Below are 14,228 nucleotides of genomic sequence, written 5' to 3'. Positions count from 1 at the left end.
CGCAAGGCAAGACTTGACCGCAATTCCGAGCCCTACAGGCAGCTGAGGAGAAAGCCCATCTGCACAGTTCATGGGGAGCAGGAGGACACACATTCCGGCGACGCTCGTCTGGTTTTCTAAGTCATCCACGAGCTGCGTTCCTCTGCCTCCCGTCCAAGCTGCACGGTGGTTCTAGCTGCTGATGGCACAGTCCTGTCGGAAGAGGACGCCCCGTGGCGCTGGGTTTAGTACTTTGAGGAGCTGCGTGGGGCCGAGCCTCCCAGCTGAGAGCTCCCCGCCAAGGGCATTGCATGCCTGACGCCTGACCCACTGGTCAACATTGTTGTGCCAACCCTTGAGGATGTCCGAAAGGCTGTTGGCCAGTTGGGGGATGGGAGTGCACCAGGCAACTGCGGTGTCTACGGATAGACGCTTAAAGCTGGGCCGACGCCGCCCTGCGGGAGTTGCAGGCACTCATCTGCTCCGTTTGGAGCTCGGGTGACATTTGAGAGACCAGCAACCACCACAGGGTCACCCGCCTCTCAGTGCCCGGCAAAGCCTTCACACATGTACTTCTGAACAGGATACGTCAGCAGCTACTCGATCACCAGCGTCCTGAATAGTCTGGGCTCACACCAAAGAAGTCCACTGTCGACCGCATCCTAGCACTTCGCGTTTTTTCAGAGCGACTTCTTGAATATGAGAAGGAAGTATTAGCTGCCTATGTCGATTTCAGGAAGGCGTTGGAGTCAGTGAGTAGAGACGCTTTGTGGAGACTTTTGGAGCTCCGCAGCATTCCACTGCACCTTGTTCTCATCCCGGCTCTGTACTCTGGAACAGAGGGTGCTGTGTAGTAGCTGGAAGAGAATCTTGCGAATGTAAGGGTACCGGGCCGGGAAGGCGCCCGGACCTACGCTAGGAGATCAGCCGCTGAGTGGAGCGCGAGGGTGAACGCAGCGAAGCGTCTTCCTTGCACGTGTCCCCACACCTGACCTCACCTGAATGACAGCAAGACCCGGAGGGGCATGATTGAGAGTAACCCCAAACACCCCCAGATCAGCTCCTGAGTGGTTTTTAATGCCTGGAAATCTGCGCTCATTGCATATCAATATTTATACAATGTCTAAGCATAAAGAAGTCCATATGTCCATTTGGCACCTGGACACCTTAGGCCGCAGCTCAATTAATGACTTTGTAGTCGTGTCATTAGGCCTGCGGCTGAATGTCATGGACGCTCGGGTGAAGAGAGAGGTGGAGCTGTCAACTGATCACATTATGAGTTGGCTCCAGTGGTAGGAAAAGATGCCAGTCTGGAAAATCTGAATGTTTTGTGAGGCAGGGCTCCACACGTTTTGCATTGCTTGCATTGGTGTGCCTAACTTTTTTTTTGGATGCACCAGCACAAAATCTAGGACCCATATTTTTCATTGCATCGCATTTGATGCCATACTTTGTAGAAATTGCTTGTCGTAATGAAGTGCTTCAGTGAGTTTAGATTGAACATTTTAATTTAAGACATTGAAAAACAACAAAATCCAAATAAGTGCTTCTGCTTAAAGTCCGTCACTGAACAGAATTTGAGAATTTCAAACTTCCTAAAACTTCTAAAATCCTAGATGGTTAGCAAATTTAGGATAAAGGAAACATCGTTTTTCCGATTGTTTACGCTTTCAGTTTCCAAAAAGGATCAGTTTTCATTCAGAATTAAAGGTAAACTCCAAACATGGTAAAACTGACTAGTTATTTGAATAAACGTTGAGATGTGCATGAAACATTTTCGAGATATCATCTCGTGTATTCATAAGCATAAAATGGTAATGAACCACCTACACCTTTCACCCATGGCTTGAAAAATTGGATCATTTTACGCTTTCATCTGTTGGGAAAGATCCGCAAAAGTTTGTTAAAAAACGCGAAGGTGTCTTGTGAATGAATGTATAAGTTTTAATACACATAATTTATATAACTCAAAGTGTTGTATATATTAAAGCTTTTACCTGAGAGGGATTTTTGTATTATTGTAGTTGCGCAATGTGTCCCCACAACAGATCAAAAACTGGGTGATCTGTGTGTGCCCACAATGACATAAAAACAAGACAAGTTTGTTCTGTGTATGTCCACACAATGGCATAAAAACAAGACAAGTGTGTGAAAGTGTGCGTAACTGTGTGTAGATGCAGTACCATGTTCTGTCTACAGGGGCAGCACTGAGCACACACACTTCACACAAAAAAGTTGGTTTTCGTGTATTGTGGGTAAAGCGCTGAAATTTTGACAGAACGTCTATCTAGTCATTTTATCACTATATCAATGATAAAAATTGTGGGGTCCAGGGTTTTGGTCCCCACAAGTTTTTTGGTCCCCACACTATGACTGGGCTGTCAGGTGTTGGTCCCCACAATGTAGCAAAGACAAACACACACACACACACACACATACACACACACACACACACACAAAAAGAGTTTTCAAAGGCTCCTTCTGCTGATTTAAGTATTTTAACACAATTGCTTCACACTGAGTACAATAGGGTTTGGCTCCCTATGTAAAGCTCAAACTCAAAGGCTCTTGCGCATGACTAAAAACCCTGATCACTTAGTGAATAACCAAAAAGAGAAGTTGTATTCGGTTCCGTAATATGCACAACATACACTGTTAGCACAGTGAATTCTCTAAAAACTCATTAATATTATAATCAAGCTCTTATGGTTTCAAAGATAGGCATGATTTCACCATGCAGGTTATTTTTTTGTGTAGAGAATGTGGCATTGACTGATGTACATTGCTTTCACATTTTACATTATTCATTTTTAAACACGTTGACATAAAGTCAAGTTTGGCTGTCAGCAGCTGTTCCTAACATGCAATGGTTTCAGTTAGCCACCCCCTCATGAGACCTTTGTCACAATCCAACATATTGTACTGATACATTGTTTAGCACCTCGAGCGTTTCTTTTTGACTCCACCAAGAAAAAGGTTACAAAAAAGAAATCTTTCTGAAATGTATAAAAGTGTAATTGCTTGGAGTCACATTACAAAATATTCTCTAGAGCGAGTCAGAATAGGAAGGAAAGATCCTTACTCGATTGGATGCCCCTAAACAAATGAGGTCTTATAGCGAGGTTAGCTTGTCTGTGGCAGCTGCCCCATTCCATACAAATCAATCCTTTGTTTACTTTGAACTGTACACTACAATGAGCACCTTTAGAAGAAGAGCTTTCACCTGATGGGAGCACAAATGGAGGATCAGGCTATATAATGTGACATTTATCTTCCTTTATAAAATACCACCGTGGCAATTTCGGGTGAGGACCACAATTCAGCAGCTTAATCCCCTCCTATTGTAACATAGCATTTATTCAGCCAAAGATAATTGTATTTTCACTTAATTGATTAAGTATCCCATAGGGTAAAATGACCTGAGCCATTCCAATTGGTTTTAGAAGACCTAGTAGTCAGTAGTTAAGCCAACTGCTGCCGCAAAAAGTGCTTTGTAAACACAAGCAAGTGCACATATGGATTTGTCTCATTTGTACAGGTGCCAATGAAATACAGCAAAACAAGTGCATGTAACCAAGCCATGAAGACCTCATTAGAGACCCTGTAGCTCTGGAATACAGCTAGCGCACTGGCATTTAAAGGACAAAAAAGGCAACAGATGCTCAAAAAATGGGATATTATGATTCAGTGCAGCTTGTGGTTTAGAACAGAGGAGCAGCTGGCAATTTGGTTAAGCTTTATATCGCTGTGCTGTAATACTTGATGATATGGTAAAGCACAAGTTCCCAAAAATGTTCTGTATCTGGGACTGTTTCCTTCATTATATACAATGTAAACTGGTCTTTTATGACTTCATCTTGATTTGGATTTTTTGCAAAGTCTCTGCCTATACACCATTTCATACACCTACTATTTGTGCTATTTTTAATAGTCTTTTAAGCAAATTGAATTAAATTGCATTCAGACACACAGTTGATTTCATTTTTATTTATTTATTCATGACCAGACAACAAATAAAATAAATAAATAAAAATCATCAACTTTGCTTTTTCTTCAGTTGACATTTTAACCTGCAATTGAAATGACAATTATGTTTTTGTTTCAGGCTTTATATAATCAGAACAATATACAAAAACTGATTGGTGACAGTTGTCATATTGGCTGTCATTACATTGTGATAGTGTACCTCATTTTGTCACTGCTTAATGCAAAAATGTATTGCATTATAGCAGAATACACACAAATAGTATAAAGATGTTGCTTATGTTCACTTCCATCTCTTACATTCAATATGGTGCTTCTCTGTGTCAGGCAGCTCACATTGATTCCCACTGATAAAGCTCTCCTTCTACTCCCTCAGGATTCAGTCGGGCTGCCCTGCCATTTGGCTTAGTACGAAGAGAGCTGTCTTGTGAGGGTTACCCCATCGATCTGCGCTGTCCAGGAAGTGATGTCATAACGATCGAAAGCGCCAACTATGGGCGAACAGATGATAAGATCTGCGATGCTGACCCTTTCCAGATGGAGAATATCAACTGCTATCTTCCAGAAGCATACAAGATCATGTCACAGAGGTAAACTTCACCATAGAGTCTATATTAGATGTTTTAGTGTACAGTACGTGGGTTGCCCAGAGCAATACGCTCTGGATTGCTGTCAAGTGTTTCTTTTTTGTGAGTTTGCCCCTTTTGGATTCCCTTTTTCCTCTCTTTCTCTCACCTTTGGAAAAAAAAAAAATCTTTAACATGGCTGCTGTCTGATTGATCGACTCCATCAAAAATAGACAAACTCAATGGAACTGTGGAGCGGGGAAAAAACAGGCAGATGTATCCTGGTAGCATAAAAAAATAAAACAAACAAAAAAAATGCTCAGGGAATTTTACAATACTCAGACAAGTACTGATTGTTATAAATATGCATCATCGCTTACAGTTGATGAAGCATGTAGTACCATTCTTAACTGTTCAATGCCTTTTTAGTCAGGCTGTTTATTTATTTATTTATTTTTTAAAAATCATAGATCAATTATATTTTCACACACACCTGTATGAAATGAAAATTGTGACTTGCTTAATAATGTCTTCCAGCCTCCTGAAGTAATTTACCGTTAATTAGCTCATCTGGGAAACTATTTGTCAAACCTGGTTGATTGATTGATATCGGTAATCTAATCCAGTGTTCCCTAACCTTTATTGAGGTCTCATGTGACACCACACAAAAAGTGGATGTCTGGAAAATTTAGGAGTTTCTTTCAACTAGCAGGAGAGCATTTAATTGTTTGGTCTGTCACTATTTTTCCACTTGGATGAACAAATATTTTATTGTAGTAAATACCGTAATTTTCCGAATGTAACGCACACTTTTTTTCCCCAAAATCAACTTGTAAAATCATGGTGCGCATTATAAACAGGTACATGGATGTATATATATATATATATATATATATATATATATATATATATATATATATATATATATATATTAGGGCTGTCAAAATTATCGCGTTAACGGGCGTTAATTAATATTTTAAATTAATTACGTTAAAATATTTGACGCAATTAACACATGCACTGAATGACCCGCTCGCACATTGCCTCAAACAGATTACAATGAGGCCTTTTATGGACATTAAGAGTGAAGAGAATGCCACCGGCCGCTTGGGGGCACCGCCGTTCCATACTCATGTTATTTCTTCTAAACGTGGGAGAATTACTAGTTGTGAGACGTTTATGCTGTATTCACAATGCAATGCAAATTGCTATTTGTGCTCCACACATATTTCGGTAAGTTTTCTTTCTTTTAGTGGCAATTATGTGTCTCTTGTGGTATTTTGGGTAAGATATGTACAGATATATGTTATACAGTAAAGGCGAGTGGACACAGGCGTTCTTTGGACCGCGCCGTTTATTGGCATAAGCTTCGGCAACTCCTTCACAACAAACATAAGTATTGTTTAGTGAAAGCACAACAAAAATAATGTTCCTATCGCTCCAAAAAAAATATAATGTTCACAAAAAGAAAAGCACTTCAGTCTATAGTAATGAGGCCCTTTTCTCACACAGTTAAACAACAATGCAAAATGAACTGGCATTACATATCAAAATAGCTATGCAAAATACACGTAAAACTTAGTCAGACTTTGGTCACTCTATTTTTATTATTGTTATTTTTATTCTTCTTATTATTATTATATTAACTCTACTTTTGATTGAAAATTTTACAAATGTTATTAAAACGAAAACATGAAGAGGGGTTTTAATATAAAATTACGGTAACTTGTAACTATAACATTTATCTTTTAAGAACTACAGGTCTTTGTATCTGTGGATCACTTTAACAGAAATAATGTTAATAATACCATTTGTGGATTTATTGTTACAATAAACAAATACAGTACTTATGTACAGTATGTTGTATGTATATATACATACAACATATATATAACTCAAACCCAAATAACACAAGTTCCTTTTGTTACTGTCGTGTTGACAGCGATGAGTTCTCACGGATTTCCGACTTACGTTCTCACTTTAATTTTACCGTATCAATCCATGGAAGAAACATTTATTCATCATGATGAAACGAGCAAGTTATACAGCAGCCTTTAAAAGAAAAGTCACATCTGTTTTGTTTTCTCCTAGATTCCGGTAAGTTGGAGAAGTTGTCAAATCATATTATTACCGTAAATATTGTCAGTTTACGGTAATGTTTTGAACTACCAATGTGCTATGGTTGTGCTGTGTTTCACCAGTCAGTAAAATGACATTTCTGTATCTGTACACGAGCTCTGTTTTGTTGCATTCTTCTATTTATTGGTGCTAAAATTAGGGTGCGCGTTATAAACGGGTACCATAATTTTCCCTAGATTTTACAAGTAAATTTGGGGTGCACATTATACACGGGTGCGCCTTATATTCGGGAAATTACGGTAAATAGTTTTTCCTCTAAATTAGTGACATTGATACTTTTTCGCATTACACATCCTTGATGATGTTTGGGAATCACTGATTTAAACAGACATGAGAAATAACATTGCCAGAAGTCTGGAATCTCGAAAAGCATCACTTTTCAGAAAATCTCTCCAAAATGTATGTATGTCAACATTATCTTCTTAAAGAAAGCAATACATTTTCAACAATGAGATGGATTATTCTTTTATCAAATTAACTGAATTGAGAAATAACCGGTATTATTTTTCTTGTGGGAGTAAAACTGTAGTAGCAGGTTTCTTAAGCGAACACTCAAACATTTATTTAAAATCATACATACTGGTGGTAATTATTAATAATACTAATTTGAATACATATACAGTGGTACCTCGACATACGATCGCTTAGACACACGATATTTTCGACATCCGACGTTAAATTTGACTCGCCATTTGTTTGTACATGTTCAAAATACATATATAGGTTTCAAAAAGGTTTAAAGTAAAAGGGTGACACTTACCATTGAAATGAACATGCACGTTATAGAAAAATATGAGTGTGGGGTGCACATCCGTGAACTGGCTTAACAATACATCTCCACGGTCCTCCTCCGACCACAGTTCGTCAGTCTTTATAAGTTAAGATGACAATTATTATTGTGGGAACATCGCCAAAGAAATCGCCAGCTTTGTCAGGTTTTTATCATATATTTCAGAACTTATCCAACACAAAACGCCTCCTGACCACCAAAGTAGATGGTGTTCTCAAGAAAACATTGAAAGCAAAAAGTAAACTCCGCTCCGCTCCCTCTGTGTCACGTCAGCCACGCAGTGCGTTGTAATAGTACCAGCAGTATTTATTAAGGCTTTAGTGTAGGTTTAGGGTTATGTGGAACGAATTAATGGGATTATAATGTATTCTTATGGGAAAATCCTGCTCAACCTACGACCATTTCGACTTCGTCCTGGAACGAATAACTTCGTATGTAGAGGTACCACTGTATCGTTATCGCATAGCGCAGCTTTTGTTGAGCCGACTTTGTGGAATAAGTAATGGCTTTTTTTTAAAGCATTTTTTTTCAAACCATGGTGCAGCAAGCATGGCTGGATGAGTTTTTAAAATAATTTGAGTCTCGGGCCCAAGTTGCCCAACCCAATCAACCATAGTTGCGATGCGCTGTAAGATATATTTTGCTCAAATATTGCCCTACTTCTCCATATTGAAAACGATTTAGTGTGGAATTGTGCATATGGTGTTGCATTTGCATGCAAGTCCTGTAGGAATGCAATGCCATTGTTGCAAATGTGAACCCTTGAAGATGAGCGTTGATGTCACATTGGAATGCCATCAATGGCAAAATGCAATGGATAGAATGACATATGAATGCCTCTGAGAAACCCGATGGTACCAGATTGTCAGCAACTTTGGTGAGCCGCCTTGGGAAATGAAGAGGACACAAAACAGAAAAATACACTGTCGAGCTCTTGTATGCAGCAGGGTTATTGTGAAGTCCTTTTTGATGAAGTCAGATAGCTGACTCACATTGTCTAATCTTGAAGGGGTGCCGCCTGTCTGCTCCCTGCTTTTGGCCCTGTGCATTACGCAAAGCTCAACCTCGCTTGGACAATAATATAGCACACACAAGCACAAATATTACCCAGCAGGACCTACCTGTGTACAAAAGAGGCACAGTGCTGCAGAAATATTTTCGGCAATCTTTGAAAGTTTAGGGATCGCGTTGTATGGAGTTCCTGAAAATGCCAGAGGCCTTAATGTTTTTTTTTTTTGTTTTTTTGTTTTTTTGTTTTTTTTATTAATTTTTAAGTCCCAATACAGAATTGTAAAGTTTTGTCTCTTTGGAAACAGCAGAAAGAACCTCAGCAGAGTTCTCATTGAATCCCACTGCATTGCCCAAACATGAATAACGCTAAATCATATCATTGTCACATTGCAGATATTACTGGAGTGTTTTCAATCTCTTGCAATATATTATGTCACTGAGTCAGAGTATATATTTACATACTGTTTCTACTGTAGATGTACATATTTCATCGAGAGTCAGAATTCATGTTATTATTCAAAATAACCCCCCACCCCCCGATTCTAACATATGAAAATTAGATGCAGTGTATTGTTGCTGCAGCAATACAAAAAAAAAATAAAAAATAAAATTGCTTGGAAAAAAAAAAAAAAAAAGAATCCCATCTGATCACTAGAAACCATATGACTTCATCAAGATTTGTTTAGTTGATAGTTGATATATAAGTTAAAATAGGCTAGGTGATAAATACATTTCATGAAATGTTTCAAGTTTTTATTGCGTATGATTCGACAAATAATTAATTGTTTTGTTGTTGTTGTTTTTTGTACAATGTTCTGTATATGTCTGATTTGTTCCTCTTATTGTGATTTCTATCACCATGTAGTCCATGAATCGGTAGGAAAACACATGTATCGTGATACGCATCGTGACATTGTTTGCAATACCCAGCCCTAAAGTGACGTGATATCGAAAACAAAGTGAATATTTATACCGGGTCACCAATTCACAGTCTAGAACAGGGTAGCTCAAGCCCAGCTCTCGAGGACTGGGCTTGGGTACCCCTGGTCTAGAATAGTTGCTACCATATTTTATGGAATATATTAATTTTACACTCTAATCTCAGTGTGTGACAGAATAATGATGCCCATCTGGATATACTTGCTGATTGTTTCCACATTCCAAACGGATGTGTTTGGGAAGTGAGGAGAATTGAAACGAGGTTTTGGTTGATGTTTGATGAATCCTGGCGGTGCTTATATCAGTTGGGCATATTACATTCATGAGCACAATGATTTAATGAAAATCGCCTTAGGACTGCTGTGGCTCAATTAGAAGATTCACCTGCAAGCAATTAGTGGACTCAAGTGTCTGATAATCTGGACATTTCCCTAGCAGAAATTGCATGAGGGTACCATTTGAAATAATTAATATGGTGATAGGTGTATATGCGAAGACAGGTCTTTCTTTGAATATCAATATATTATTCTTTTGAGTATCTACTCATGATGTTATTTTTATTATTATTGGTTGTGGTGGCAATAGTATTAAGACATTTGCTGACATGCATTATTTATTTAGTTGGTGTGAATACCAAAAAAATATTTGACAGTAGCAATTTGAAAATCATGGATTATGAAGATAATAATGATGATGATTATGATGTCTTTCTATTCATTATGACAAAGTTCAAATAAATATTTGTGTGAGCCATGGCCATCTCTCTGTCATGTACAAGCTTGGGGTCTGTACTTTTGTTCACATCTGAAGCCATACTCCTCATCTACCCAATTTAATGTAGATTGGATATTGTTTTAAAATGATGTGATTTTTACCAAGTTCATTTGTGGATGCGCTACCTCAGCTCTATTGATGATTCCACGGGAAAAAGCTAGGGATGTCCCAATCGCCTATTTTTGCGTCCGAGTCCGAGTCACCTGGTTTTGAGACTCTGCCGATACTGAGTCCCGATTCCAAACCGAAAAAAAGTTTCCTTTTCCTTTTTTCCCCTTAAATTATTGAATAATATTTCTCTGCAATGATTGCTAATCTTACCTATGTGAGTACCTTGAGCATAGGAGAATGCTACATGTATGAACTTCAATTGAAATTTAAATCAAAATACCTAGATTTTCAGAGAAAAAGCTGCTGCTTTTTTCCCTCCATTTGAATAATCCGGCTTAAATCATAACATAATATTATAACTTAATAACAATTACGAAGTGACTTATTTCTGGACAGTTTGGGGGACAAAAGAGCTTTATGTTTTCAGTTTGAGAAATAAAAAAGTTATAATTTCATGTTGCTTGTCATGATGACATTGTCACTTGGGGTACATTCATAGTCTCAACTGACTAGTGTGAGTGGCCCATGTTTATCTGTGTGCATTTGGTGAATATTCTTCAATGTACCCTTGGAGTAGATTCTCCAATGCAAACGCACCCTTCGCTAGTGGTAACGTTCCAAATACTTAGTCTGTGGGAAGGGCTAAGGAAGGCTACATGCCAACTTGTTTTCAAGAAAATCAGCTTGATGCCACTACAGAAGAACCATTTAAGGCTGAGATGTCCAAAGTCCAGCCTTTGGGCCATTTTCAGCCCGCAGTCAATATATTTGTGTTCTGAAGATGGCATTGAACACGGCCTGCAACTCTAACTTTGCCTGAGTCGATATATTGCTGTGTGCAGTGAGTAGTGCTTTACCTCTTTTCTTCACAGATAGGACAAAAGGGTTCATTGTGCTGCATGGCCCTATGCATATAGGTGCAATTGTTTCATGCTAAATGAAGGGAGGGATTTCTCTTGCTCATTTCTCGTCTTTGTGTGGGCAAAGGCTGGAAGCTAGCATACTCACCGCACACACAGAGCAAGTTTGTGACAAGCACTGTGCAGCAGCTCTCGTAGCAAAGTGAGTTTGCTAAATTTACGGAATTACTTTTCATCCTGATATGAAATACTCATGAAAAAAATACAAATGGAGAAATGCATTCAATTGAGAGAAAAAGAGAAAGAAGAGAAGAGAAAAAAGAAAAAAAAAAGTGCATTTGAATTGTCAGTGAAGAAATTTGGCAAAATGTGTGAAACGTGGTAACTGTACAACAGAGTGAAGACAAGATTAAAAGAAAGCAAAATTCGTACAGTACATGTTCAATTGATTACCATGAGGCCATCATTTTTAGAAATTGTGCTGTAAGTCTAAAAAAAAGTTATCTATACTGATATATAAATGGAACTTTGTGTGTGTGTTAGGGTGTTTGCTTGTGTGTTTGTTCTCTATGGATGGCGAAATTGCTTGCCAGATTTTGACCACATTTTACAAAGTTGTACTTTCTTTGTCTGGGAGTGTTCTTAGATGGGTTTGATTTCTGTAAATGTCCATTTGGTGCAGAAAATTAACTTGAAACTCCTAAAATTAGCATAGAAAATCCGTAATTGTGGAGGCGACAGCGCTATCATTTGGGCAAAAGACGCATTTCTTGTGATTGCAATGTCACATTTTGCTTCAATTTTTCACCCTAGCAACAATGAGCCATACTGCTAGTGAATCCATAAAACTGGTGAAGTTTAACGACGACCTCAACTCATTGTCCAATTTTTTGCATTTTTCATGCATAAGATGCAAAATGCGAGTGTAGCCTAATAGAAGTGTGTTTTCTGTGTAGTTTTTTATTGGATTGCAATCGCCTTTGGAAGTTAAATCGTTCTGCAGACTGTAGGTTTTGAAATTGGTCACAGTGTAATGTTACACTGTGCTTTATCATGCAAGTACCTGCCCTCTTCGTTTTTCCTTTACACCCACTTTATCCAGAGTACTGTTCATTGAGAAAAGCCATCTGGAGTTTGCCACTTTCTGGTTCCAAAATGGCTGCATTAAGTATACAGTATATAAATAAAGCATTATTTGAATATATACATGTGGCTTTGCCGTTGTTTATTACAATAGTTTCATATCACAACAAGTTCCTGTCTTTTTTTCCTTGTTAGCTCCACACCTCGTTTGCTGCTACTCGCCATTTTCCTGGCTAATAGGCACTTCCACTGGGTTGTTGAAAAGTCAGCCTCCTGGTCTGCTTCTCGCTCAACATTTTTTTCCCCCGCGACCTCCATCCCTCAAAGCTCTTCGCTGTCTAGCTGACCGAGAAGTACTTTTCTCTGCTTGCTCACCGGCAGGAGCCGAGTTCCTTTGAGCACTGAGGAAAGCAGTCTTGAGGTTGCCACTTTATGATTCTAAAATGTGCCACATAGGCTTTTATTCATTCATCTTCTGAGCCTCTTACTGTCACGACGGTTGTGAGGGTGCTGCATCCTATCCCATTTAACAATGAGCATCAGGCGGGGTACATCCTGAATTGGTTGCCAGGTTTATAATGAATATAAATAGGACATTATTTAAATCTATCAGTGCTGCAATGATTAATCAATTAACTCGAGTAATTTGATTAGAAAAAAGCTTCGAATCAAATTTTGCTGCTTCGGGTATTCATTTAATTAGAGTGGTGTTGTAATGGTTTGGTTCGAAAGTGTTTGCATTTAGTTTTATTGTTTTGGGTGGATACACTGCCCTTTAGTGGCAACGGTGAATATGACATAACACATTTAACATAGCTGAATCCAGCTGATTCCCGACAAACATAAGTTTTTTTTTTTTTTTTTTTTTTTTTTTTTTTTTTTTTTTTTTTTTTTTTTTTTTTTAAGCTAATATGTTTTTTTTTTTTTATACATTCATATTTTAGTTTATAGGTATATTTACAGTGGGGCAAATAAGTATTTAGTCAGCCACCAATTGTGCAAGTTCTCCTACTTGAAAAGATTAGAAAGGCCTGTAATTGTCAACATAGGTAAACCTCAACCATGACAGACAGAATGTGGGAAAAAAACAGAAAATCACATTGTTGGATTTTTTAAAAAATATTTCTAAATAACAGTGGAAAATAAGTATTTGGTCACCTACAAACAAGCAAGATTTCTGGCTGTCAAAGAGGTCTAACTTCTTCTAACGAGGTCTAATGAGGCTCCACTCGTTACCTGTATTAATGGCACCTGTTTTAACTCATTATCGGTATAAAAGACACCTGTCCACAGTCACACTCCAAACTCCACTATGGCCAAGACCAAAGAGCTGTCGAAGGACACCAGAGACAAAATTGTAGACCCGCACCAGGCTGGGAAGACTGAATCTGCGATAGGTAAATGCTTAGTGTAAAGAAATCAACTGTGGGAGCAATTATTAGAAAATGGAAGACATACAAGACCACTGATAATCTCCCTCGATCTGGGGCTCCATGCAAGATCTCACCCCGTGGCATCAAAATGATAACAAGAACGGTGAGCAAAAATCCCAGAACCACACATGGGGACCTAGTGAATGACCTACAGAGAGCTGGGACCACAGTAACAAAGGCTACTATCAGTAACACAATGCGCCACCAGGGCATCAAAACCTGCACTGCTAGACGTGTCCCCTGCTGAAGAAAGTACACGTCCAGCTAGAGACACAGTTCGCTAGAGAGCATTTGGATGATCCAGAAGAGGACTGGGAGAATGTGTTATGGTCAGATAAAGCCAAAATAGAACTTTTTGGTAGAAACACAGTTTCTCGTGTTTGGAGGAGAAAGAATAATGAATTGCATCCAAAGAACACCATACCCACTGTGAAGCATGGGGGTGGAAACATCATGCTTTGGGGCTGTTTTTCTGCAAAGGGACCGAGACGACTGATCTGTGTGAGGGAAAGAATGAATGGGACCATGTATCGAGAGATTTTGATTAAAAATCTCCTTC

At 38.6% G+C, this 14,228-nt stretch overlaps 1 protein-coding gene across 30 annotated transcripts in view; it reads left to right on the top strand.

The window, feature by feature from the left end:
* adgrl2a (adhesion G protein-coupled receptor L2a) overlaps nucleotides 1-14,228 on the top strand; it is a 218,478-nt gene that overhangs the window by 92,563 nt on the left and 111,687 nt on the right. For all 30 annotated transcript variants that reach the window (XM_057842113.1, XM_057842097.1, XM_057842110.1 and 27 more), the window contains exon 3: nucleotides 4,340-4,553. In XM_057842113.1, coding sequence (XP_057698096.1) covers nucleotides 4,340-4,553 — 214 coding nt within the window. The remainder of the gene's footprint in view (nucleotides 1-4,339; nucleotides 4,554-14,228) is intronic.

Source organism: Corythoichthys intestinalis, chromosome 7, assembly GCF_030265065.1.
Source record: "Corythoichthys intestinalis isolate RoL2023-P3 chromosome 7, ASM3026506v1, whole genome shotgun sequence".
In the NCBI taxonomy this organism is placed as follows: Eukaryota; Metazoa; Chordata; class Actinopteri; order Syngnathiformes; family Syngnathidae; genus Corythoichthys; species Corythoichthys intestinalis.
This window is presented reverse-complemented; position numbering and strand designations above follow the sequence as displayed.